Source organism: Mirounga angustirostris, unplaced genomic scaffold (assembly GCF_029215605.1).
Source record: "Mirounga angustirostris isolate CCGP_5_RB_7025 unplaced genomic scaffold, mMirAng1.0.hap1 SCAF_4, whole genome shotgun sequence".
Lineage (NCBI taxonomy): Eukaryota > Metazoa > Chordata > Mammalia > Carnivora > Phocidae > Mirounga > Mirounga angustirostris.
The window spans coordinates 166283171-166311079 of record NW_026991712.1 but is presented as its reverse complement, the minus strand read 5'-3'; the positions used below and the strand labels follow the sequence as shown (position 1 = coordinate 166311079).

The window sequence follows — 27909 nt, the reverse complement described above, 5'->3', positions numbered from 1 at the left end:
GGGGGCAGCTAATTTCCAGGTGGGTCCTCGGACTCTGTTCTCCCAAGGTCCACCCCACACTGAAATATTTTACAATTGTAGCTGCTGTTAGAAGTTCACTCCTGGCCCCAGGCAAAGCAGCACCATCCAGCCCTAACACCAGCGTCCAACCCTACCCTGAATGCCCACTCCCTCCCAGGCCAAGACCCTTGGCTTTCTCCTGTACCAGTCTCGGGGAGCTCACAAGAGGTGCAGAGAAGAGTCATCCTATATGGCTCTCCCAACTTACTCAACAGAGACCCACACACAGACATGCAATCAGACATCCATACACACAGATGCACACAGACACAGAGACATACAGGGAATATGGTGGTACCCAACTAGCCAAATGAAAAAAATCTTGGTAACTGAAATAAATTTTTTGGGTAACTGAAAAATTTAAAAACCACTGCAACTTGCTCTCCTCTTTCTCCCTAACAATCTCTAGATGTCTGTGCCCCTGCAAAAGCCTCATTTCTAGTCCTGCCCTCTCTACCATCGCTTCTTCCTCCTAGTTCAGAATACTTGCAGAATGCTGCCAGAACCCACCATGTTAACAGTTGTGCCCTGGGGCGCAGTGATGGTTCAGGAGCTCAAGACAAGCAACTGGCAAGGCTGCCCCCTCCATCCCCAGCACTTTAGCTCTGCTACATCTGTGCATAGAACCAGACACACCTACCCTGACCCACACCTGGCCCGCCCCAGCGTGTCTCCTGATCAGCCAGCAGATGCAATCTCACCTTTGCCAAACTCTTTATTGAACCAAAAATCAACACCAAGCAGACTGCAGAACAAGAATCTCAAACAGCTGGCCCTCCCCTCTTCCTCTGCCCCTCCCTCCGGAACAGCTCAGGATTCTCTCCTGGGGACGGAATCCATGTCTCTCTTCTGGTGGGTAATGAGAGTCAGGTCTCTCCGGGGAAGGTACACTCAGAGCAAGCTCCATCTGTAGGACCCAAAGAGTCGGAAGCCTGGCCAGGGGGCTCTGGAGCTATAGGGGGCTGGCAAAGTAGGCCAAGAATTCCAGGGGCTGCAGGGGGTGGGGCAGGGGTTGGGGGGAAGAGCCCCTGGCCTGGGGATCTCAATGAGGCTTGGAGCTGGCGGCTCATGGACACCAGGGATTCCAGATGCTGGAGCAGGGCCTGGTGGGGACAGGAGGCCCTGTGGAGGTGCTGGCCGGGGCCAGATGGTGCTGCTGAATAGGGTTGCCAGGACGGGCACCGGGGTGGTTTGGGGGGCCGCTGCCCTCGCCCAGGACTCTGCCAGGTCTCTGGCTCTCCCCACAGTCTCCCCCTGCCTCTGGGGGGCCTCTGCCAAGCACAGAGTCCCCTTGGAGCCAAGCTGCCATCACCCTGGCTCGGCTGCAGAGCGCCCCTTGGGAGAGGGGAGCCCTTTGGGGCCACGCTGGGACTCCTGTCCTCTGGCTGGTAGCATCTCTTCTCCACTTTTCTGTTGAAGGAGACCATCTTTCGAACCTTCCCCCACAAAGGGCCGGACTCTGCTGTGACTGGAAGCCCTGCTTTGGGGAGCAGTACAGCTAGGACCAGGCTTGAGTGAGCGGCTTCCAGGCCTGGGGAAAGAGGGAGTGGAGAGACCAAAGGCCGGGTAGGAGAGAACACACAGTCCCTAGAAGCTGCACGGTGGCTGCAGCAGGTCTATCAATGAGGCCCCAGGGAGAGCTTTCCAGCAGCGAGAGGGGGGCCCATGAGATGCTGGGAACAGTAAGGAGGAGGGTGAGCCTGTCTCGGGCACGGGAACGGACTCACCTGATGGAGGGTAGGGCAATGGATGGTCTGACCTCAAGACTGTATGGATGCAGAGTCTACCACATTGTCCCCAGGACAGGCAGCCCAGAAAGGCCAAGTGCTCTGCTTGGAAATGGGCACAGTCCACCCCTTTAGGCCCCACCCCCACCCCAGGTGCTTTGCTGGAGCCACGCCCTGTGCACCAAGGCCAACCTTGGCCTAGGACCGCTGTGGTGAAACATCCCTCCTTCCTGTCGCTTGTTCGTGGGTCCTGCCTCTGTCCCGCTGTGTCTGCCTCCAGGGTGGCCGCCCCCTGAGTCTGCAGCCGAGCCGCCCAGCTGGGAGGCCTGGCCCGGCTCCTGACTGGCTGTGTGACTCCGGACAAGCCACCTGCTTTCCCCCCACCTCAGTTTCCTCATCTGGGAGAAACCAATAGCAGCATTCTGATGGGGTTATTCCGAGGACTCGATGAACTCATAGAAGTGAAGCTTTGGGACAACGGCCCGGCACCCAGTAAGCAATATAGAGCCACTCCTGTCAGCCCACGTGCCCGCCCCCGCTGGCCTGGCCCGGCATTGGGGCACTCACCGGGGCCTCCCAGAGGGCGCAGTCTGGGGGGCAGGGGCTGGAAGGCCGGCAGGGGCAGCAGGACCATGCCCACGTGCTCCACGGCTGCCAGGCCATGGCGCTGCTTGTTGTTGAGGTAGGAATAGAGCAGCCGGCAGTTCTGGGTGTCCCGAGCCCCGTGTGGGCACAGTCTGGCCACGCAGATGTCCTGCAGTTGCAGGAAAGAGGGTGGCTTCTGGAGCAGCCATCCTCTCCTCCTGCAAACACCCCTGCCCTCATCTAAACCTCTGACAACCCTGTGAGGACGCGTGGCCTCACTTTCCAGAGGAGGAAAGAGAGGGCCTTGCCCAGGGTCACACAGTATCTACGGGTACAGTGGGAACTAGACCCAGACACCCGAAACCAGGCCTCTGCTCCAGAGATGGAGAGAGAGGGGGCACAGGGCTGGGGGTCCCCAGCTAGGAGGAGAGGGGGCGCCCAAGGATGGCAGTTACCTTGGCCTCGGCCGGGCAGATGCTGGCCAAAAGGTCCCAGACAGTATTGGAGGGGATGCAGCCTGCTGAACGGATCACCTCCGGCAGGGTCTGGGGGCGGGTAGGATGGCCAGTCAGCTCCCTAGCGTCCCACCCACTTAGGGCACACTCAACACTGGCCACCGCGAAGCCACAGCCTTGGGCGACGAGGATGGACGGGCGGTATACCAGAACCCCGGGAAGGTCAGTGGCTGCCCAGGAAGCCCTGACTGCCCCTGCAGGCCTACAGCCTATCTGGGCCAGTCTCCTGCAGCTCCTCAGAAATCCCTTCCTCCTTCCTTGAACCTTCCACCCCCATCCCACAGTTCAGCTGATCATTCGGTCACTCGACAATCCCTCCTAACACCCTCCCCTGGACCAGGGAGGCACCACACTGCTCTCCTGGGGCCTCTTGCATTATGCGTTGGGTTACAGGGAGTCCTTGACCCCTGTGCATCTCCGTAGGAGTGGGGCTGGTGTCTCACTGCCCCATGCCCAGCGCAGGGCCCGGCACAGAGAGGGTACCAAGGCCTTGTTTTAGAATGAGGGAGTAAAAGAATGAATGAATGAAAGTGGTGTGAGCAGCTGCCCAGCCAGCGTGTGAGGGACACAACCCCGGCGAGCAGGGCTGGAGTACCATGAGGAGCCGACAGCTGTTTCCAGACACCAGCTGGGCCTTGGCCCTGAACCGCTTGATGGAGAACATGTCCAGAGCTCCCTCCCAGGGCGGCTGGCTGGTCAGGGCCTTTGTGGGTCCAGCAGGCATCTGGAGCCTAGAAAGAGGGACAGAGAGACAGGGCCAGACAGAGCAGGTTATCAGGACATCCCTCAGCATCTCCCTACTTGTCAGAGAAAGTCCTGTGTTCCCAATGTGGGTGCTGGAACTAGTCTGAGCATGGCCTTGTGAGGGGGGGACCAGCAGGCAGCGATGACTGGTTCCATTGCACAGATGAGGAAACTGAGACCCACAGAAGAGGCAGGATTTGCCCAAGGCCACAAAGAAAGGAGAGCCCATATTGCATCTGCTGACCCCCAGGTGGCTTCCCCCACTGACCCTCTCCTAGCCCCAGCCCACACCTGTCCTGGAGCTGTGGGGGATGCTTCTCCCTAGTTTGGGGCATCTCTGGAGAGGACGCGAGGGTTGGGCTTGGGGCTCTCTGGAAGACACTGTCCCCTATCCTCCTAGTAGCTTTGAAGGAGCCTGGCAGCTCACCCGAGGGCTTCCAATCTACAAAGAATAGAAGCAGAGACCGGTGGACAGGCAGCCACATGGAGCCAGCCTAGGGCTTTAGAGCCAGGCTTTGAACCAGGTTCTTTTCGAGGTGACCTGGGACACCTCGAAAAGCCCACCCTGCCACCTTCTCCCCAGGCATGAATCCCTGTTGCTGCTGAGCCCCCTGCTGAGCCCCAGCCTGCCCACCACCCCTGCACCCAGCCTGTGTCTCCCCCCAACCCATGCAGATGCAGCAGCTGGGGTCCAGGAAGTGGTGCTCATGCTGCCCCGTGGTGTCCTCGTCCTGCTCTGTGGTGGCCTTCAACGTGGCAGGCAGGGCCAGTGGGCTGCAGTCCATGGACACCATGGGTCCCTAGGAAGCACAGAAGGAGAGAGCAGTGGGCTGGTAAGGTGCTAGGGAAGTCAGCAGCTCTCCATCACTAGGGAGCCTCAAGAATATGGTTCTATTTTTCCAAATAATGCATTCTTTTATTATAGAGGTACTGTGAACGTGTTAGAGAAAATTAGTAAAATACAGAAAATTTGAAAATTACCAAAAAATCACCCCTCGTCCCAGCACTCAGAGACACTTGTTGGCACTCTGGGTATCCTCGTAGCAGTTTTCCTACACATAGGGTGTGGGGGTCCTCTGACTAAAATAGCTGGGGTAAGATATTCCACCTGTACTCTCATTGCATAACTGCGATCACTGTATTCTCACTGTGTCACTGAAGGAGGGGGGACCGTTGTGTATGCTTCACCTCCACTGCTGGATGGTGGGGTCATTCCCAGATTTTCACCATTACAAACAGTCCTGAGGACATCCTTATGCAGAGAGTATTTTCCTAAACTTTCAACTCTGTCCTTAGGACAAGTTCTCAGAAGCAGATGACAGAATCAGGGAGAATGAGCATTTTTAAGCCTTGATGCTCACTGCCAAATCAGCTTTTCCCCCTCACAACAGAAAGAGCTTTAACCACAAAACAAACATGGCTTTAGGAAGATTTTTTTTAAAACATTCGGAAACTTGACTCTGGCCTCATAAACCAGCTGCAGAGCAGCACCAAGGCACATGCTTCAAATCACAGCTCCCCCAGGACCAACTGGTGACCTTGGGCAAAGGGCTTCCGGTTCCTCATGCAGGACACTGGCCTCACCTCCCTCGTAGGTCACTGTGAGATCTGAACGAGGCACTGTTGTCAAAGGGGCACACAGCTGGTGCTCGATAAGGAGTAAAGATGTTGTTATGTGTTATCCCCCTCCTCTACTCTGCCACTCCCCACCCCCCCGCCCCGCCCCAGTGAGGACTTCTTTCTGGTCTTCTAGTTCCTCCCTCTACACTTATGTGCAATTTATTCAGGGAACACAGACTGGTTTCGGCTGGGGACTCCTTTCCACACAGGCAGCAGTTCTGGTGCATGGCCTGGACACCGGCTTGGGGGGCGGGGGGAGCAGGGATTTTTGTCTGTCATGTTCACTGTCATTTACCGAGCGCACATGGCTCAAGGGGTCCATCTGTGCTGTCCATCCCCGACACAGAGCTGATTAGAGGCGGGTGAGCATCTGACCCACAGAACACCCAAGCCAAGCCCGAACAGCCTCCCGGGAGTGACTGAAAGAAGCCAAGGGGGAGTTCGGATTGTCAGCGGGAGGCTGAGCGGATGATGAGTTCATTGATTTGAGGGCTGCGGAGCTGCCATGGCAGGACACGTGCAAGATGGAGGGGCGACGGGGAGGAAGGAGCAGGATGGACGTGACGACGGAGCAGATCTCCGGCGATGAGAGGGGAGTGTAGCAATGCCCTGGGCTCTGGGTGGTTCTGTGCCCCTAGCACCCCGAAGTCCCGCCACCAAAGAGAGTAGGTCTCTGTTCCTCACATCCCAAAACGGTCGCTGATTCAGTGTGGCCCTTCTGCTTCCCAGCCAGAGATCTGGCGGGAATGTCTGGGGCTGGGGAAAACTGCAGTGATAAGACTTATTCCCACTCCATGGCGTTAGGCCCGAAGGAGGGGACCAGCACCGAGGTGGTGAGGACAGGCCAGTCCCAGGGGTTCAAGTCCTGCCCCACGTTCGCCTGGACCCCTGCGGCAATGACCATCCCCTTGTTCACCTTGGCAGTGAAGACCTTGGCACTCACAGTAGTCCGGTGACTTGCTCAAGGCCACCCAGCTGCTGAGGTGAGGAGTGGGACCCTGGCCACAAGGCTTCCCCCCCCACCCCCGGTGTCGTCAGGTCAGGCTGCCCCTTACCACCATATCCTCCAAGGTCAGTGTCTGGTCCACGTCCCGCAGGATCTCGACCTCACCCTTGTGGGTCAGTTTGAAGGCTGGGAGGCTGCACGGCTCCTTCTGTTGCTGCTCAATGATCTCCAGGCCCTGGAGGGGCCAAGCAGCCCAAACTCAGCCAGGTCAGGGGCTCCCAGGCCACCACGAGCCCGAGCATTCCCTCTCTTCCCCGGAGGCCCCTCTCCCGTGGTCCCCCTCTGTGCCAACCCCTCCCCTCCCTTCACACTTCGGCTTCCACCGTTCCTGCGCCTAACACACCCTCCCCCCTCAGCTCTACGGCTCCACAGTCCACTCATTCGCCCTCCAAACTCAAGCCCTGCCTCCTCCAGCAAGCCTTCTTGAACTTCATCTTCTCCCACAAGTCAGTTCTGCCTCTGCCTGTGCCCCAGCCTCCGTTCTGGGAAGAATACAGTGTAGCTGAAAGAGTGTGCAGGCTCGGAGGTACCACCTGGGTCGTGACTAGAGACCCCCAGGGTAGTGTGGCCTTGGACAAGCACTTCACCGCTCTAAGCCTCGGTGTATTTGTTTTCTAGGAATCAAATTAAGGGCATTAAATTAAACAGCAAATGTAGAATGCTTGGCTGGAGCCTGGCTCACAGTAAATGCTACCTGTCATTCTTATTGTTGATCAACGTCATCCTATCTGAAATGTTTCCTGGAAGCCTGGAGGAAGTCCCATCCTCCCTGGAGAGCTGGCCTCCTGGGTGTGGGCTCCCGCGGGTTGTACCCTGCATGGCCCTTCACAGGGCCCCATGCTTCATGCTGTCGCCATCTTGAAATTCTTTTTTTTTTTTTTTAATTTTTTATTTGCGAGAGAGAGAATGAGAGACAGAGAGCATGAGAGGGAGGAGGGTCAGAGGGAGAAGCAGACTCCCCGCTGAGCAGCTCGATCCCGGACTCCAGGATCATGACCTGAGCCGAAGGCAGTCGCTTAACCAACTGAGCCACCCAGGCACCCGCCATCTTGAAATTCTTAAGAGTTGTTGAGCAAAAGGCCACACATTTTGTTTGGCACTGCCCCCCACAAGTTATGTAGCTGGTCCTGCTCCTGGTCCCCCACAGGTACCCGGACAGAAGCTCAGCCTACAGTGGATAGAGTCACCTAGTGGATTCTAGGTGAATCTAACCAGCCCAGTGTCTTCCAGAACAGGGGCCGCAGAACCCCACCCCATCCCACTGGCCCACTCCGAGATCAGCCCCCTCTCCCTCAGGGGCCACCAGCAAGCATTCCCCAAAGCCCGCTCAGTGCCCACATCTTCCCTGTCCCTGAGCCGTCCCCAGGAAGGGAGAGACCCATGGACACAGGGTGTATGGGGACGTGACTGTGAAGCATGAGGGCTGTGGGGTCCCTCCCCCAGCCTGGGGCACCAGGAAGACTTTTCTGGGCCTTCTGAGACTGACATGGGAACAGGGGCACCCCAGGGGACCTACCCCCATCAATGGTGGATGACAATCCTAGACTCCAGACCCCAGACCATCACACCCAGTAAGTACCCCAGCCCCCGCCCACAGCCTAGCTCCATAGCAAAGCAAGTGGAATACTTCTCGGAGGTCACCTTTCTACCAAGTTCTCCATCCCCAGTCGCTTTCCCCCCTATTTTTGCCTCTTTTCCATTTTTTTGTGGAGAGAGTCTCTCTCTCTCCCTCCCTGTCTTCCTGCTCTTTCTTTCCATTTCCTCCTTTCTCTGTCTTGTGCTCCTCGAATTTCACTGTCCCCCCCCCCACCTCACTCTGCTGCATGTCTCCTGCACACTCGGGCCCTCCCCTCCCCATATCCCTCCCACATCACCTCTATCCTGACTTGACCCAACAGCTCACCCTTTTTTCCTCCTGGTCCCGCCAGCGGGCCAGCTCCTGGGGGGCCAGCTGGGTGGAGCTCATCCGCACCAGGTCGTGGGGGGTGACATCTCCCTGAACCACTTTGAGAAACAGGTCCTGCAGGGGCAGGCATGGGGGCTGCACCATACTGCTCCAGAAGCTCCCCCCCAACATCCTGCCAGGGCTCCGAGCCCCCAAGGGAGGGTCTGGGCTAGCCCCCAAGCCCCGCTCACCGGATTCCGGGGGTCACGCAGGTTGAACAGCAGGCTGCGGTACTTGGTCTTGTAGCGACAGCTGGTGGCTTGTATCAGGTCAAAGAGGGCTGTCTCAATACCAACAGCGATGCCCTCCACTGCCTTCTCACTCAGCACCAGATCTGGGAGCTCCTGGAGGCTGCGGGGCAACAGCGGAGTCATAGGTCTGAGCCTGCGAGGTGATCTAGGCACCGGCCGGACAGGCATAGTATGGGGCAGAGTCCGGACCAACTGCATTTCTATTCTGGGCATCTTCCTATGTCTACATATTCATTCTCACCCCAACTCTGTGAGGAGGCAGTATTCTCATTCTCCATTTGTAGATGGGGTGAGCGAGGCTCAGAGAACATAAGGGGCTTACCCAGGGCCGCATGATGGGTGGCAAAGCAAGATCTGACTGCTCAGCCCATGCTTTATCTTTGGCCCGTGGAACTGGGATGGAGGAAGCCTGGGGGGAAGGGGAAGGCATCAGGCAGGCAGGGGATAGAGCCCTGGCCCTGAATGTAACACGGACTCTGCCACCAGCTTGCTGTGTGGCTTTTGCCAAGTCCTACCCTCTCTGGGCCTTGGTCTCACCATTGTAAACAAGCGCTCTGGGCTCAGAGCTCTCAGATGCTCCCAGGAGAGTCTCACTGTGTCTGAAAGCATTTGCTGTGGGTAACGACCACGAGGACATGAGCAGCAACAGTGGCTTAATGGGACGGCATGACCTCGAAGCCAGGGAGACCCAGGTTCAAATGTCAGCTCTCCACCAGCTCGCTGTGCAGGCAGATGACCTCACAGCTACAAAATGGGGTTAGTCATACATTCAGAAGCCCTGAGGACATGGCAGCATGGGCCTGGGAGGTGTGGACAGCTCTCAGGATGTCACAGGTGTCAGGGAAGTGGGGAGGGAGGCCTTACCGACTCCACAGCACCTCCTGCATGGCACGGACCACTGTACCCCGTACCCCGATATCCAGGGATAGCTTCTCCTGTTGGGGCTGAAGCTGAGCTGTAGGGAGAGGGGGAGAGAGAGAGAGAGAGAGAGTCACAAACTCCCATGGGATGCCAAAGAGCAAGGGGTGAGAGAGACTCAATGCTGATGGGTTTAGGCAGGCAAAGGGTGGGTCCAACCTCAGGGACCAGAGATGTCTAGGATCCAATCCCAGGCAGCCAGCAGCCCCCCTCCCTCTGGGGAAGGACTGAGGCCGGTAGGGGGACGGGGATCAGAGGTGAGAGAGGAGACTCCTAGCAGGGACTGGGGCCAGAAGCTGGGCATGAGGCCCTGCTAGTCCCCAGCACCCCCTGGAAGACAAGCAGCTGCTGAGGGGGCACCCTCCCTGGCCCCTCACCTGAGTCCTCTCCCCTGTCTTGTTCACCAGCCTCCTCCTCTTCAGCCTCCACTGGGCCGCACTGCAGGGAAGGGGAGAGGAAATGAGGCCATGACTCTGGGAGCAGGCTCCCGGCCCCAGGGGGCACTGCTCCCCCCATCAGCTCCCCATGCTCCAGCGGGCAGGGGGGAGGAGGCACTCACCCCGGGACACTCAGCACAGGCCTCACGAAGAGGAGCCCCCTCCTGCAAGAGAAAGAGGATATGGAGAGGGTGGGTTTCGCTGAGGGGAAAGGAATGACTCCTCGGAAGGCAGAAGTCAGAGGCCACCAGGGGCCCATGCTGTCCCTCCTGAGGACCTTAGGACAGCAGGACATGCTGGTCAGCCAGGAACAAAGGTCAGCGACTGCTCCCTCTCCAAATGCACCGGAGGCTCAGCCCCTCCCTTGCTCTGGTCAAGCTCCTGAATTCAGGAGTGTTGGACAAAGAGCACACAGACCCCACTAGGCAGACAAGTGGGGGCCTAACCCCATCTCTGGCTATTACGTTCGGTGTGACCATGAGCAAGTCCCAGCTGCATGGTGGCAGTGACAGCTCTGGGAGGCAGGTGTGAAAGTGTCTCTCTGCAGGGATGATGTCACACTGTCCATGTAAAGAACCTAATCAGTACCTGGCACCCGGTGGGGCCCTGGGCCCTGGGCCTTTCCTTCCTTCTGGGCCTCTGGACAGGCGATGCTAAGCTGACCTTCATCATGTCCTCCAGAACCTCTAGCTTTGGAGGCTGCAGCTCCCCTGCCTGGCCACGGCGGATGGCCCCCAGGAGGTGGAGCACTGCCCCGGAACCAAGCTGCAGGGGAAGAAAAGCGCTTCAGAACCGAGCGGCCAAGGCCCTTCAGAGCAGCCCTCAGTTCATCTGTATTCGTTCAATGTCTCTCTCCCCCACTGCGCTGTAAGCAACATGCGGACAGAGAGCGTGGATGCCTCGGTCCCACTCTACTCCCAATGCCTAGAACAGGCCTGACGCAAAGTAGCATTCAAGACATGTTTGCGGACTGCAAGGCCTCTGTGCCAGGAGAGGAGCCGGTCTTCATTCTCATCCTCTCATCTTCCCCTCTCACCTCCAGGCCTTTATAAGCATTTCAAGGTGCAAAGTGGTTTTTGGTCTTTTTATGAGCTATAGAATCTATCCTGCTGCCCTTTTTCCTCTGGCTGCCGGGAAGCTCAGGATTAACTCGGAGTCCAACAGTTGTACTTTTCCAGGATTGGCAGAGGGTGAAAGTTTGTCATACCAAGATTTCCCCTTCTCTTCCCCCTTTCCTCTTACTTTAGGCTTAAAATACTTATCCCATTTCAAGTACGTTTTGATTCTTTTAGTTTATTGCAAACCACAGGGAACTAGTGTGAAAGTAGATGGGTCTGAAATCTAATCTTTGAATGAATTCTCATGAATGGTCAGGTTCCAAAGTTTGGGGAAAACTGGAAGTCTGAGGTTCAGCATCACAGGGGGTGGGGAGTACTACCGTGCTCTGGAGGAGAGCAGGCCAGGGGGACCAGGATTGCCTCTACTGTGGAGGACCCTTCCCATCCCACCAGACCTGAGGAGAGGGAGGAAGAAGAGCAGTAAGAAAAAGCAAAAACCTACGTAACACACGTGCTTCACCCCATGGGGCATTTTCATTTCTTCCTTGGAGAGAAAGGATGCAGAGATTAGGATTCAGAGGACCAGTGACCCCACTGGAGGGAGTTCACAAGAAGACACTCACACAAAGGTGAACGATGTTCAGTGCTCACAGGATTGGCGAAAAAAACCCACAAAAAATAAATGTGTACCCTCCAATGACCATCAAAGGGGGAATGGTTAATAAACCATCACATATCATACTGTGGATTCTAACTGGCCACTAAATAGAGTGAGTCATAATAAAAACTATCATTCATCCGAGGCTTACAAAGTAGCTGCCCCTGAAGGAAACACATCACACACGATCTTATTATGGTCTCAGATCAACACCATGAGGTATGTACTATTTCTACCCCCATTTTACAGATGAGGAAAACTGAGGGTCAGAGAGGATCTGAAAAGTCCCACAGCTACTAAGCAGCAGAGCTAGCATTAGAACCTACTTCTACCTGACTCAAGCCCAGGCGCCGAACTGCGGGCTATGTGGACAACACTGACAGATGTGGAAAGATTCATGGAAAGATGTCAGGGTGTATTATTTGAAGGAAAAAAAAAATAGGTTACAGAGCAGGATCTGTTGCATAAGCCCATTTATGTAAATATATATTTATAGACGTATAATGAAGGTTATCTCTGGGGAATGAAATTCCAGAGGGACTTTCAGTTTCTGCTTGTAGACACTTGGGTATTTATGATATTCAAAATGAGCATGTATTTCTTTTATAATCAGAAACATATTTTTTAAATTAAAAAACAAGTTTAGAACAATGTGTGTAGTGTGCTACCATTTGTGCTAAAAGAGAAAGAATTTTTAAATTTGTATTTGCTTGAATCTGCATGAAATATCTCTGGAAGTATCCATAAACCTAAAAGCAGAGGCTGCCAGGAGGAAAGGGAAAGGGAGCTGGAAAGGAGGCTTTTCACTTTTTTTTAAACCATGGGGATGAATCAGCCTTTCAAAAAAGTAAATTGAGGAAAAGGGGGAGGGGGAGAAAAACGGGACAGCTGGGAAGAAAGCAGGAAAGATATTAAGAATAGCCCTCCGTGGCTTAAAACTTTCTGACCGGCCCCTGTCTTGGGATCTGTCCATCAGTGTTATGAAGCTTCAAGACAACAGGCAGCCAAATCTGACCAGAAAAGAGTTTATTTATTTATTTATCTTTAAAGATTTTATTTATTTATTTGACAGAGAGAGAGACAGACAGAGAGCATGAGCAGGGGGAGCAGCAGAGGGAGAGGGAGAAGCAGGCTCTCCGCTGACCAGGGAGCCCAACGTGAGGCCTGAGCCCAAGGCAGATGCTTAACTGCTGAGCCATCCAGGCACCCCCAGCAAAGACTTTACATGCTGTATTTATCAGACTAGAATACAAAATATGTGTAATATGTTCAACAAAACAAAATAGGGAGTCGAACATATGAGTGCAGGGCAAAACAATATTAAACAATAACCAAGAAGATTTGCTTGGGAACCAAACACAACTTCTGGAAATAAAAATATGATAAGCATGAAAATGTAAGACTCCATATCTAGGTTTGGTAGCCTATTAGACACAGCGTAATAAGTTGGAGAACTAGAAGACACTTTAAATGATCCAGAGTATTCACAACACAGAGACTGTGAAACAGTGAACGAGACAAAAGGACAGAGTGAAAAGGACTAACTGATTAATCTGACCGAAGTTCCAGAGGAGAGAGGAGAGCCAGACAGAGGCAGTGTTTGAAGATATATGGCTAAGACTTTTCCTGAATTGATAAAAGACAACAATTTACAGATTCGAAAAGCTCAGTGAATCTCAAACAGGATAAGTAAAAGTAAATCCACACCTTGGCACAACGTAGTGAAACACCAGTGAGGAGGAGATCCTAAGAGCATAAAGAGAAAAAATAACAGCTAACACTTTAATAGCACTGAAAATGTGCCACCACTCCTGTGAATGTTTTCCATTAGCTCATTTAATCCTCACCAAAACCCTATAGGCTAGGTACTGCTACTATTATTGTCTCCATTTTACAGAAGAGGAAACTGAGGCACACAGGTTAATCAGCTTGTCCAGTGTCTCACAGCTACCAGACCAAAGAACTGGGATTTAAACCCAGGCAGTCTGATTCTAGAGGCCACACCTTTAACCATAGGCATAAATGCTTCTCTCCAAGACATTTTTAGCTACAAAGGAATGGCAATTAGACTAACAGCTAACTTCTCAATAGTCACAATGGAAGGCAAAACAGAGTAGAATAATATTTTCAATGCGCTTAAAGCAATGTGCTTAAAGTCAACTGGGGACCCATACAAAATATTTTTTGAGAATGAGGATCAAACAAAGGTATCCTAGAGAAAACCAAGAGAATTATTGTTATCCTTGATAATTTTATTTTTCTCAGGAAGCAAAATGGTTTTTTAAAATTTATTTATTTGAGTGAGAGAGAGCACGGAGGTGGGGAGGGGCAGAGGGAGAGGGACAAGCAGACTCACCGCTGAGCAGGGAGCTTGACATGGGGCTCCATCCGGGGACCCTGGGATCATGATCTGAGCCAAAGGCAGACACTTAACTGACCGAGCCACCCAGGCACCCCACAAGAAACGAAATGTTAAAGGATGAACTTGAGGCAGAAGAAAGGAAATAATACCTGAGAGAAAAGCTGAGATGCAAGGAGGAATTTTGAGCAAAGAAAATAACAAATATGTTGTTAAATCTAAACGAACATTGATCATATGAAACTGTAACAGTGTGTAATTGGGGGGTTAAAAAATAAGATAGGAGCGGGCGCCTGGGTGGCTCAGTCGTTAAGCGTCTGCCTTCGGCTCAGGTCATGATCCCAGGGTCCTGGGATTGAGTCCCGCATCGGGCTCCCTGCTTGGCGGGAAGCCTGCTTCTCCCTCTCCCCCTCCCACTCCCCCTGCTTGTGTTCCTGCTCTCACTATCTCTCTCTCTGTCAAATAAATAAATAAAATCTTTAAAAAAAAAAAAAGATAGGAGCAATTTACTGGATAATAGCACATATATTGGGAAGGTGTATTTAAAGCAATTAAATGTAATTAACTGCATTTAATTAAAGCATTCCAGGATCCTTATATCATTTCAGAGGCAAATAACAGTAGTTAACTACCTTTAAACTTTGACAAGTTAGGTATTCGTTTTAAAATTTCCAAAATTGGGACCCCTGGGTGGCTCAGTTGGTTAGGCAGCTGCCTTTGGTTCAGGTCATGATCCCAGGGTCCTGGGATCAAGTCCTGTATTGGGAGCCTGCTTCTCCCTCTCCCTCTGTCTGCTGCTCCCCCTGCTTGTGCTCTCTCTGTCTCTCTCTCTGACAAATAAATAAAATCTTTAAAAAAATAAAATAAAATTTCCAAAATCACACCAAAAGAACATAAACAGGGCATAGAAAATTCCAAACTACTAGAGGGGTAAAAAGGAATAAGGAAAAAAAATCAATCTAAAGGGAGGCAATAAAAGAGGGGAAAGTATAGAAAAGGCAGGATATATATGCAAAGCACAAAATAAGACAGTAGGAATAGATTCAAATAAATTAGTAGCTACAACAAATGAAAATGAACTAATCCTTGAGATAAATACAAAAAATCAGACCTTTAAAAAAGAAAACCTAATTAAAGAATATTTATAAGACCCACCTCTAAAATACAAAAATGCAAAAAAGAGTATGAGAAAAAAATACAATAATATGTGAACAGGCAAATACCAAATGAAACAAAGCTTTGTAGCTATATTAATATCTGACAAAACAGACTACAAGGAAAAAAACTAGGAGCAAAGACCTCACTACATAAAGATGAGCAGTTTCACCAGGAACCTAGCACAACTCTAAACATATAAGCATCTAATAACATAATCTCAAGAAATATAAAGCAAAAAGTGACAAAACTGCAAGAAAAAAAAAATTCACCATTATAGCAAGAAATGTTCATGTATCTCCCTAACTGTTGATCAATCTGGCTGACAAAATAGTAAAGATTTAAAAAAGATTTTATAAAAACTATTTATTAAAAAAATTTTTTTTTTAAAGATTTTATTTATTTGGGGCACCTGGGTGGCTCAGTCAGTTAAGTGTCTGCCTTCAGCTCAGGTCATGATCTCAGGGTCCTGGGATCGAGCCCCACATTGGGCTCCCTGCTCAGCAGAGAACCTGCTTCTCCCTCTCCCTCTGCCTGCCGCTCGTTTGTGCTCACTCTCTCCCTCTTTCTGTCAAGTAAATAAATAAAATCTTTTTATTATTTATGTGCAAGAGAGCACAAGCAGGGGGAGTGGCACAGGGAGAGGAAGAAGCAAACTCCCTGCTGAGCAGGGAGCCCGATGCGGGGCTCAAACCCAGGACCCTGAGATCATGACCTGAGCTGAAGGCAGACACTTAACTGACTGAGCCACCCAGGTGCCCCCTGATAAAAACAATTTAAAAACTTCATCTGTGTACATATATGGAACACTTTTCCTAACAAATAGAAAATACATATTCTTTTCAAGGATACATGTGACAGATAAAATTAAGTCTGGACCATAAAGCAGATCTCAACAAATTTTAAAAGATTAGTATTTTTTTTTTTTAAGATTTTATCCATTTATTTGAGAGAGAGAATGAGAGACAGATAGCAAGAGAGGGAAGAGGGTCAGAGGGAGAAGCAGACCCCCCACTGAGCAGGGAGCCCGATGTGGGACTAGATCCCGGGACTCCAGGATCATGACCTGAGCCGAAGGCAGTCGCTTAACCAACTGAGCCACCCAGGCGCCCATAAGATTAGTACTTTTTACACCAGCACTGCCCAATAGAAGTATAAACATGAGCCATGTGTGTACTTTCAAGTTTTCTGGTAGCCATATGAAAAAAAAAAGTAAAAAGAAACAAGTTAAATTAATTTTAAGGATACCTGGATAGCTCAGTCAGTTGAGGGTCCAACTCTTGATTTCTTTTTTTTTATGTTATGTTAATCACCATACATTACATCATTAGTTTTTGATGTAGTGTTCCATGATTCATTGCTTGCGTATAACACCCAGTGCTCCATGCAGAACATGCCCTCTTTAATACCCATCACCAGGCTAACCCATCCCCCCTACCCCCCTCCCCTCTAGAACCCTCAGTTTGTTTCTCAGAGTCCATAGTCTCTCATGGTTCGTCTCCCCCTCCGATTTTCCCCCCTTCATTCTTCCCTTCCTGCTATCTTCTTCTTCTTTTTCTTTTTTTTTTTAAACATATAATGTATTATTTGTTTCAGAGGTACAGGTCTGTGATTCAACAGTCTTATACAAGTCACAGCGCTCACCATAGCACATACCTTCCCCAATGTCTATCACCCAGCCACCCCATCCCTCTCACCCCCCACCTCTCCAGCAACCCTCAGTTTGTTTCCTGAGATTAAGAATTCCTCTTATCAGTGAGGTCATATGATACATGTCTTTCTCCGTAACTCTTGATTTCAGCTCAGGGTCATGAGATCAAGCCCTTTGTCGGGCTCCACCCTGGGTGTGGAGCCTGCTTAAGATTCTCTCTCTCTCTCTCTTCCTCTGACCCTCCCCCTCAAAAAATTAATTTTATATTGTATTTAACTCAACATATGCAAAATATTACAATTTCAATATGTAATCAAGATAAAAATTTATTAGATTTTTACATTTTTTTGGTACTAAGTTTTTGAATTCAACATGTACTTTATACTTACTCAATTTTAACCAGCCAAATTTCAAATGCTCAATAGATACAAGGGGCTGGTGGCCGCCATATCAGACAACTCAGATAAAAACTGCATTCTCACACTACACTCTGATTAAGCTAGAAAGCAATAACAAAGAGAAACAGAGAAAGAAAAAAAGAAGCCCAGAGGAATGGGAATTAAGAAAAAACACTTCTGAATAACACGTAAGTCAAAGACAAATTGTAATAAATATTATGAAATATTAGTAATTGAATAATGGGAAGAAAGACTATGTATTAGAGTCTCTGTATGCAGCTAAGGTGATAATTCAGGTTCCTTTATAGCTTCAAATGACTTTATTAGAAAGGAAAAAAAAGACAGAAAATTAATAAATTCAACATAATTCTTAAGATTTTTTAAAATAAGGGCGCCTGGGTGGCTGAGTTGGTTAAGCGATTGCCTTCGGCTCAGGTCATGATCCCGGAGTCCCCGGATAGAGTCCCGCATCGGGCTCCCTGCTCGGCGGGGAGTCTGCTTCGTCCTCTGACCCTATCCCCTCTCATGTGTTCTCTCTCTCATTCTCTCTCTGTCAAATGGATAAATAAAATCTTTAAAAAAAAAAAAAAGATTAAAAAAAAAGATTTTTTAAAATAAGAAAATAAGTTGAAAGAAAGATGACACTTTTCACAAACATAAAATGGAAAGGATCAGTAAAACCAAAAATCAATTATTTGAACAGACTCAAAACACAGACAATTCTCTGCCAAGATTAAGGAAAAGAAGGATGATACAACTAGGCCATATCTGGAATGAGTAATCATGAATGCACCGATATTAAAAAGATAAGATGCTATCATGAAATACTTTATGCCAATTTGCCAATAAATTTGAAAACTCAGATTAAATGGATACATTTCTAGAAAAATATAACTCGCCAAAATTTACTCAAAGAAAAAAACTGAATAAAACTATAACCACAGAATGAATTGAATCAGTAGGGAAGGAGACACCTTCCCTAAAGAAAACACCAATCCAATCTCTTCGTTACCAGTGACTACCAAAATGTTCAAAGAACAAATAATTCCAATCTTATACAAATTCTTACAGCGAGCAGAAAAGGAGCAAACACTGCAAAAAATGCAGAAATCATATTTGGTCAAATGTACTGTCCATTCAGAATAATGCTCAAACCAGCAATAGAAGGGAACTTCCTTAACTTGATAAAGGGCATATATAAAAATATAGCAAATAGGGGCTCCTGGGTGGCTCAGTTGGTTAAGTGTCTAACTTCGGCTCAGGTCATGATCTCAGGGTCCTGGGATCGAGTCCCACTTTCAGTGGGGAGTCAGCTTCTCCCTCTCCCTCTGCCCCTCCCCCCACTCGTGCGCAGGCTCACTCTGTCAGATAAAAAAATCTTAAAACAAAACAAAACATAGCAAACATGCTCTGGTGAAATGATGACCATGTTCCCTGTAAAGTCCAGAGTAACACAAGGGTCTCCGTTATCATCACTTCTATTTGACATTATACTAAAGGTCTTTAACTAGCACAGTAAGGAAAGAGGGCAGAGAATATGCAAAAATTGGAAAGGAAACAAAAAAACGGTCATTATTTGCAGATGACATGATTGTCTACATAGAAAACAAAATTTTAATATGTAAATTATATGAATAAATAAAAGAATCCAGCAAGATTTCTGCAAAATCAATTGTATTTTTATACACCAACAACAGTTAGAAACTGCAATTTTTTTCATTTTTTTTAAGATTTTTATTTATTTATTTGACAGAGTAGACACAGCGAGAGGGAACACAAGCAGGGGGAGTGGGAGAGGGAGAAGCAGGCTCCCGATGAGCAGAGAGCCCGACGTGGGGCTCGATCCCAGGACCCCGGGATCACGACCTGAGCTAAAGGCAGACGCTTAATGCCTGAGCCACCCAGGCGTCCCTAGAAACTGCAATTTTTTAAAAAGTTACCATTTTATGATAGCATCAAAACATACAAAGTAGTACAATCAGACATGATGTGGTTTTGGATTGAAAGATCACACTACCACCTACAAACTAGGCCAAAAATTGAATCCAAACCTAATCAAAGTTCCAGGGTCAATCACCAGTTCACAGGAAATACAGAAGACAGAGAAACAAGCGTCACTAAATGATGGGGATGCAGTAAGCTACAGGACAACCTAGTTCTTCAAAAATAGATTGCAGGAAGGGCGCCGGGGTGGCTCAGTCAGTTAAGCGTCTGCCTTTGGCTCAGGTCATGATCCTAGGTCCTAGGATGGAGCCCCAGTCAGGCTTCCTGCTCAGCAGAGAGTCTGCTTCTCCCTCTCCCTCTGCCTTCCCCCCCATTCATGCTCTCTCTCTAATAAATAAATAAAATCGTTTTAAAAAATAGATTACAGGAAAAACAAGATATGGAGAGAGAGCCTGAAGGCTAGAAGAGACTTAAAGGCATATCAACCAATTCCAATGTATGCATTTTATTTAGATCTTGACTCTAAAAAGAAAAAGTATAAAAAGAATCATCTTTATGACACCATTGGAAATTTGGATATTGAATGAATATTAGGTGATATTATTGGAACTATTGTCAACTTTCAGACAAAATAACAGATGGTTGGTAGAGTTGGGTGATGAGTACAAGAAATTTCATGCTAGGAGCCAGCAATTTTCTTCTGTAAAGAACCAGAGAGAAAATATTTTAGGGTTGCTGGTTATATGGTCTCTATTGCAACTCCTCAACTCTGCCTTTGGGGCATGAAATTAGCCATAGATAATATGTAAACAAATAGTTGTGCCTGTGTTCCAGTTTATTTACAAAACCAGGTGAGGTGGCCAACCCCTTCTTACAATTCAGTCTATTTTTACAATTATTTGAAGTTTTCCATAACAAGTTGTAGAGAATTATAGTATTTAGGAATAAATCTGAAGAAGATACGCAAGATTTTTTATGGAGAAAATACAAAATTTTATCAAAAGACAATAAAGATGATCAAAATAAATGGAGGAATATACCATGTTCATGGATTGAACATATTATACAATACTTCACATCTTTACAATATTGTAAAGATGTTGTAAAGATGTTAGTGCTCCTCCAAATGATTTATAGATTCAATATCTTTCCAGTCAAAATTCCAACAGGTTTGTGTGTGTGTGGAAATTGACAAGGTGATTGTAATATTTATATGAAAGAGCAAAGGAATGTAAGAGTAAAGATCCTCCTGAAAACAACAAAGATGGGAGACTTGTCTTGCCAGATATCAAGAATTATTATTATTTTTTTTAATGAATTTTTTTTTTAAAGATTTTATTTATTTGAGAGAGAGAGAATGAGAGACAGAGAGCATGAGAGGGAGGAGGGTCAGAGGGAGAAGCAGACTCCCTGCCGAGCAGGGAGCCCGATGCGGGACTCGATCCCGGGACTCCAGGATCATGACCTGAGCCGAAGGCAGTTGCTTAACCAACTGAGCCACCCAGGCGCCCAGATATCAAGAATTATTAACAACAAGCTACTATAAGTAATATTCTATCATATTAGCAAAGGGAAAAATTTTTGAAAAAGATGATTACAGGGAGACCAAAAACCAATCCCACATACATTGAAACTTGACTTGTGAGAGATCTGGCACTGCATATAAGTGGGGAAGGACAGAATTTTCAGTAAATGGTGTTGGAACAATTGAGTATCCATATAAAAAACATATAGCCCATATCATTCACAAAAATTAATTCTAGGTACATTATAGACCTTAGTGTGAAAGGCAAAACAACACAACGTACAAGAACATCTTCATGACCTTGAGAAAGGAAAGGAATTTCTTTAAAAGATTTTAATTTTTTTTTAAAGATTTTTTTAAAAGATTTTATTTATTTATTTTGACAGAGAGAGACAGCAAGAGAGGGAACACAAGCAGGGGGCGTGGGAGAGGCTTAATGACTGAGCCACCTAGGTGTCCTTAAAAGATTTTATTTTTAAGGAATCTCTACACCCAACATGGGGCTCAAACTCACAGTCCTGAGATCAAGAGTCACATGCTCCACTGACTCAGCCAGCTAAGTGCCTTAAAGATTTTTTTAAGTACACAACATAAGTGAAATAATGGATAAATTAGGATACATTAACATTAGGAATTTCTCCAGCAATTCTACCTCTTTTAAATTCCACTTTGATTCAACTGCCACTTCTGGGCATAGTAGACACAAAAGAATTGAAAGCACAGACTTGAACAGATATTTGTACGCCAATGTTCATAGCAGCATTATTCACAATGGCTACAAGGCAGAAACAAACCAAACGCCCACTAACAGATAAACAGATAAAATGTACTACACGCATACAGTGGAATATTATTTGGCCTTAAAAAGGAATGGAATTCTGATACATGCTACAACATGAACCCTGAAGACATTATGCTAAGTGAAATAAGCCAGTCACAAATGGACACATATTGTACAATTCCAGTTATATGAGGTACCAAGAATAGTGAAATTCATAGAGAGAGAAAAAAGAACAGTGGTTATCAGGGACTGGGGGAAGAAGGGAATGGGGAGTTACTGTCTAATGGATACAGGATTTCAGTTTGGGAAGATGAAAAAGTTCTGGATGGTGGTGTTGGCTGCATAACTGTGAATGTACTTCATGCCACTGAACTGTAACTTAACGTTAAAATAGTAAATTTTATGTTATGTATATTTTACTACAGTGAAGATTTTTCTTAAATAATTTCTACTCATCAACAGACACTATAAGGCAAGCAAAATATGAGCAACACTTTGGGAGAATATATTTGCAAAACATACAACTGACAAAGGAATAGTATCTAAAATAGATAAAGAATCCTACAGGGGAGCCTGGGTGGCTCCGTTGGTTAAGCATCTGCCTTCAGTTCAGGTGATGATCCCAGAATCCTGGCATCAAGCCCCATGTCGGGCTCCCTGCTCAGAAGAAGAGTCTGCTTCTCCTTCTCCCTCTGCCCCTCCCCCCACACTCATGCTCTCTCTCTCTCGCTCACTCTCTCAAATAAATACATTAAAAAAAAAAAAAAAAACTCCTACAGATCAAAAGGGAAAAGTTAAACAACCAAAACAATTTTTTTTTGGCAAAAGAGTTAACAGGAACAGCCAAAATGTATGCAAAGATTCTCCTTAGTAATAGGGAAATGAAAATAAAAAGTAGGGGCACCTGGGTGGCTCAGTCAGTTAAGCATCTGCCTTCGGCTCAGGCCATGATCCTGGGGTCCTGGGATTGAGCCCCGCATCGGAGCCTGCTTCTCCCTCCCCCTGCTCTTACACACACACACTCTCTCTCCCCCTCTCAAATAAATAAAAAAAATCTTTAAAGAAAATAAAAATTGAAATTAAAAAACATCTGGCATTGTTTAAGTAAAGCTGAAGGTGTGTATACCCTGTAACCTAGCAATTCCACTCCCAGGAATATTCCATGGAGAGACACTTGCTCATATGTACCCAGAAACATATACAAAACTGTTCATCGTAGGGGTGCCTGGGTGGCTCAGTCATTAAGCGTCTGCCTTCGGTTCGGGTCATGGTCCCAGGGTCCTGGGATCGAGCCCCGCATCGGGCTCCCTGCTCCGCGGGAAGCCTGCTTCTCCCTCTCCCACTCCCCCTGCTTGTGTTCCCTCTCTCACTGTGTCTCTCTCTGTCAAATAAATAAATAAAATCTTAAAAAAAAAAAAAACTGTTCATCATAGCAGCACCAGATGTAATAGCAAAAAAATGCAAACAACCCAAATGTCCATATGGAGTCAATAAATAAATAAATTGTGGCATATTCATGCAATGGGACACTTGCTGCCAACACTTAGGATCTGTATAATCTTGGGAAAATTAGTTAATCTCTCTGTGCCTTAGTTTTTTAATCAGTAAAATGGGCATAATACCTGTCTCTACCTCATAGTGTTGATGCAAGGACCATCATTATTCAAGGTTCTTAGAACAGTGCCTAGAACACAGCACATTCTCTCTGTAAACACTGATGTTAAGCTTCTTTGGCTCATGCCCGGAGAGATCCCCTCCTGATACTTGACCACAGTCTCTCCACTTGATTCAAGCAATGCTGTCCTGCTGGTCTCCCCACATCACCTGCTGTTCTGCCCACAAAGCAGCTCCAGACCTCACTGGCCACAGCGGGGCTTGGGACAGAGAAGAAAATGGCATTTCAACCCACCCTGCCATGTCCTCCAAAGGTCTGTATCTCAAACCAGAAGAACCCAACACAACCAACCAACCTCTCATACCGGATTCCCATTTCATAGAGGAGGCAACTACGATTCAGGGAAGAGAACTCTCTCATCTAAAGTCGCCCTGCGGCCAGAAGCAGAGACTAATCTTGAACCCAGCTGTCTGTCCCAGGCATGAACCAGGCTGCCTCCAGAAGGTGCTAGCGCCCTGAAAGGGGCCCAGACCGGCTGGACACTATGGCCACACTTGCCCACGCCCCACTCAGCCCTGGCCTCGACCACCTGTCCGTCCCTGTCACAGCCCCGGCTCCATTCTTCTCCTGCATCTGGCACCAGTTGCCATAGCAACGGGCTCTTCGGGAAGCTGCACCGCTGAGCCAAGGATGGGGCCTGGAGGAGGGAGCAGCTGTGGGCTCCTTCAGTCAAGGCAGGTGGGCACCTGGTACCACCACCGAGCTCCAACAAGCCCCTCGAAGCGCTGCAGGCCCCTGAATCCCAATTCTGGCCATCTGGCCCAAATAAATCATCGGAAATGGGGAGAAACCAGATGCACAGGGATGTTCACTCCAGCATTACTTAGAAGAGCACCCAACTGTATATGTCGGTAACAGGTAACATTTTTGAGTGTTTATCTTGTACGAGGCACTGTGCTAAATACCAAACACGTGTCCCCTCATTTGCTCCTCACCACCCCCCTGCCAGGTAAGTACTCTCCACACCCCCCAGTTGGCCGATGAGGAAATGATGCTCAGAAAGGCAAAGCCACTTGCCTAGGTCAGTCGGACAGAGGCAAAGCCAGGACTGAAGGCCAGTCTGCCAGCCTCCAGGTTTCGTACTCTTAACTACATGACGGCAGTCGGAAAGGAGAAAAGGAAGTCCCGGCCCATCCTCTGGTCCTGGCAGCGCCTGTGGCCGTGACAAATGTCTGCAGCCTGCTGTGATACAGGGCTCAGAAGAGGCACAGATTCGGCAGGGCAACATGTACCTACTCAGAAGATCTCCAAATACTATAATGCTTGAAAAATAAAGTACAAATCCCAGAACAATGAAGCGTAGTATGAGCTTATTTATATATGGACGATACAGAGATCTAGATGTTCAGAACAAGGGGGCTGGAGGGACTCCAACCGTGAACACCGATTATCTCCACACGGAGGGCAATGGGGCCTGGAAGCATTTAAAGGGACTTCCTCTTTCTGTGTTAACAAATTAATTGTGAAAAAAAAATTTTTTTAAGTAAACTCTATGCCCAAAGTGGGGCTTGAACTCACGACCCCGAGATCAAGAGTCACGTGCTGGGCGACTGGGTGGCTCAGTAGGTTAAGCGTCTGTCTGACTGTCTGACTCTTGATTTTGGCTCAGGCCATGATCTCAGGGTCATGAGATCAAAACCCACGTCAGGCTCCGCGCTGGGTGTGGAGTCTGCTTAGGATTCTCTCTCTCCCCCTCCCTCTGCCCCTCTCCCCAATGCTCACGTGCTCTCTCTCTCTCTACATCCCAACTGAGCCAGCCAGTTGTGAAAATTTTTTTAAATACCAAAACCAAGTTCTACATTTGACACACGTGGTCCTATTTCTAGGTGAAGAAAAGATATGTATGCACAGGAAAGAGATGAGAGGAAGGACATACCAAAAAGTTGGCATTTGGAGTTTTAAAAATTCCTTATTTTCTATGATAAACACATACTAATTTTTTTTATTAAAAATTGGTTTTGAGTGATGTTTACAAAAGCAATGTAATAGCATTCTCATGCAACTGTAACACCGAATCGTGATACGTCACAGAGAAGCTCATTTGTTCCAATCCCTGCTCTAGGAATTTGCTGTTTGGCCTTGAACTAGTCATTTCACCTCTCTGAGCCTCAGTGTCCACATCAGTAAAATGGGTAGGTATCAATAGCCTCTACCTCATCGGGTTGTTAGGAAGACAAAGTGTTGGGCGCCTGGGTGGCTCAGATGGTTAAGCGCCTGCCTTCGGCTCAGGTCACGATCTCAGGGTCCTGGGATCGAGTCCCGCATTGGGCTCCCTGCTCCTTGGGAGCCTGCTTCTCCCTCTGCCTTTCTATCTCTCTCATGAATAAATAAATAAAATCTTTAAAAAAAAAAGGAAGACAAAGTGTTTAGTGTAGGGCCCAGCACACGGTAAGCAGGCTAGATACTCTCACTACGGTGATGCCAACAGGGAAGCAGCACAAGCAGGCAGTGCGGTACGCTCTCAGGACAGACCGCCAGCCTTTATGCACTGGCTCTGTCGCTTACCAGATGTGTGACCTTGGGCCAGTCACCTTACCTCTCTGGGCTTCATGTGAATATTCAATCAAAAGTGCCTAGCGCAGAATACATATTCGATGAATGTGATAAAAAGTCCACTATGTGAGAAGGCGACACCTTCTGCCTTGTATATAAACATGATAGCTACTGGGACACCTGGGTGGCATAGTCCGTTAAGCATCTGACTTGGCTCCCACTCAGGTCATGATCTCAGGGTTTTGGGATCAAGCCCCGCATCGGGCTCCATGCTCAGCACAGAGTTTACTTGGGATTCTCTCTCTCCCTCTCCCTCTGCCCCTACCCCTGCTCGTGATCGTGCACCCTCTCTCTGTCTCCCTAAAATAAATAAATAAAATAAAATCTTTTAAAATAACATGTTAACTATTATTAATAAAATAACAGTTTAGTTAAAGAGCAATGGAGAGAGAAGTAGTGAATACAGGGGACACGGCCGGGCATTGACTCTCTTGCTGTGTGAGCTTGGAGGAGTTTGTTAACTTCCCTGAGCCTCAGTTTCCCCATCTGGAAACATGGAGCTAATGCCCATCTTACAGGGCTATTAACACTAAAGGAAACACAAATTTAACATAAATTAAGTAATTTACTTTGTGCGTTATGCAGTGCTAGGCACATTATTTTACACCATCATCTCACTTAATCCTTAAAACAACCCCCATTAAATTGGAATTAGTATCCTCTTTTTACAGATGAGGAACTTAGTTTAAAAAATATTCCAAAGTCACTCGGCTAGGAAGTGGACAGAGGCAAGATTTGAACCCAGGACTCACCAATTCCGAAAGCTAATGAAACCTCATAAGATGTCAGCAAATGAAGTTCATTTTCTCTTTCCTGACATGGTGGGTCTCAGTTTACTCACGTATAAAATGGGTGTGAAGGATAATGCCCACTAACAGCCTCTCTAGCTTATTAAACTGCACTGCCAAGCCTGGTGTTAAGACCGGCCAAGTCCATCCTATCCCAACTTCTCAAGCTCAACTTACCAGTTTGGGGAAGCTCCCTGGGCGGGATTCCTCTGGCCAGTCCTGGCTGGAGTCGTCTGCACTCCTGTCTGCGCCCTGTTGCTGGACACGGGGCACTGGGCCTCTCCTCGACCTCTTAGCATACTTGGATCTTCTCTGTCCCGTGGATGGGCCTGAGTGAGCCTTGCTGGTTGCAGGCACCAAGGAGCTGGAGGGGCTGTCAGTGGGAGCAGGGGGACCTTGTCCCAGCCTCCCCCTGGACTCTGGCTGAGCCTTGACCTCCAGCTCGGCCTGACTGGGTGAGACAGCAGGGTCATCAACACAGCCAGCCCCGGCTCGGGGCTCAGCTTCTTGCCACTCTGTGGAGGCCGCTCCCAGGCACAGTGCAGAGCTCTGTGGAGGATCCCAGGCAGCTGGCCTACGGGACTCTCCTCCATCAGGCAGTGGGACCCCGACAGGATCACAGGGGCTGACTGACTGGGCCCCGTTCCCCGCAGCAGGCAAATATTCGAACTTTTCAGTCCCTGAGACACATCCCACACAGGTTCCACTTGGATCTCCTGACCCAGACCCCTCTCCCTCCTTGGGAGAGAGAGGACCGCAAAGGTCTCCCAAGGACTCCAGGTCAGCACATGGTGGGCTGCCTCCCTCACACGGGGGGTTGTCCTCACCAGGGCTCTGACCAGACCACAAGAAGCCACCTGCCCCCTCCCCACCCTCTGAGAGGGCCGCATACTTCCTGTTGTTCTTTCTTGCTCCCACAGGCGCTGGGCCCGGTGAGGATGGTAGGCTCCTTTTGAGGGGCTCCTCTTTGCTGAGGGTGGGGCCTCTTTCATCACTCCTACCTACTCTGGCCTCTCCTGGCCCGGTGCAGCTCGTCGTCCCCACCCCGGCCAACCTCTCCCGGCCAACCAAAGCTCTGTCCGGGAGACCTACAGGCACGCTACACGGGTTCCGGGGCCAACTTTCAGTGAGGATGTCATGCAGAGAAACCTGGAGCCTCTTGAAGGCCCGAGCCTTCCCCTGAACAGGCACTATGGGCTGCTGGAAGTGGAGCTGGGGGCCAGGCACCAAATCCTGGCTTTGTCCCACGGCTTGCAGCTCCAGGGCCATCGAGTGGGCCTCAGCCTCCAGGCGGGCCCCAGGAGCACCCCCAGCCTGGGAGCGGGTACCTCGATGGGTCTCTTCCCTCAGGACCCTCTTCCTGCTGCCAGCCCGAACTCGGGCCCCAGGGCTCGCCCCCGGCACGTGTGGTGTCAGGCCTGACACAGAGCTGGCTTCTTCCACATCCTCCTGGAAAAGCTCACCGCCACGGCGGGGACAGAGGGCAGGGTCCTCTGTGCTGGAGCCCTCTGCGGCCCCGTCCTGAGACATGTCTGTCTGCCTACAGGGGCCAGAAG

General features: G+C 48.8%; 1 protein-coding gene across 1 annotated transcript; it reads right to left on the bottom strand.

Annotated features, from left to right (window-relative positions):
* Positions 1-764: 764 nt before the first annotated feature.
* Positions 765-27909, bottom strand: SPOCD1 (SPOC domain containing 1). The gene is made up of 14 exons (XM_064589574.1): positions 26531-27909; positions 10397-10573; positions 9931-9972; positions 9749-9809; positions 9318-9408; positions 8394-8553; positions 8161-8277; positions 6307-6432; positions 4299-4431; positions 3923-4073; positions 3483-3618; positions 2828-2917; positions 2355-2541; positions 765-1591 (listed from the first exon to the last, which is right to left on the bottom strand). The coding sequence occupies exons 1-14, from the start codon at positions 27881-27883 to the stop codon at positions 927-929; spliced, it is 3489 nt and encodes a 1162-aa protein (XP_064445644.1). The 5' UTR covers positions 27884-27909; the 3' UTR covers positions 765-926.

Bases quoted from the DNA above. Each gene is read 5' to 3' on its own strand.
- SPOCD1 (XM_064589574.1), bottom strand. From the start codon at position 27,883: ATGTCTCAGGACGGGGCCGCAGAGGGCTCCAGCACAGAGGACCCTGCC. The intron at 6,433-8,160 runs GTGAGCTGTTGG...TGGCCCCTCCAG, and splicing joins GGGACCAGGAGGAAAAAAGG to GGCCTGGAGATCATTGAGCA. The intron at 1,592-2,354 runs GTGAGTGCCCCA...CTCTTTCCCCAG, and splicing joins GCGCCCTCTGGGAGGCCCCG to GCCTGGAAGCCGCTCACTCA.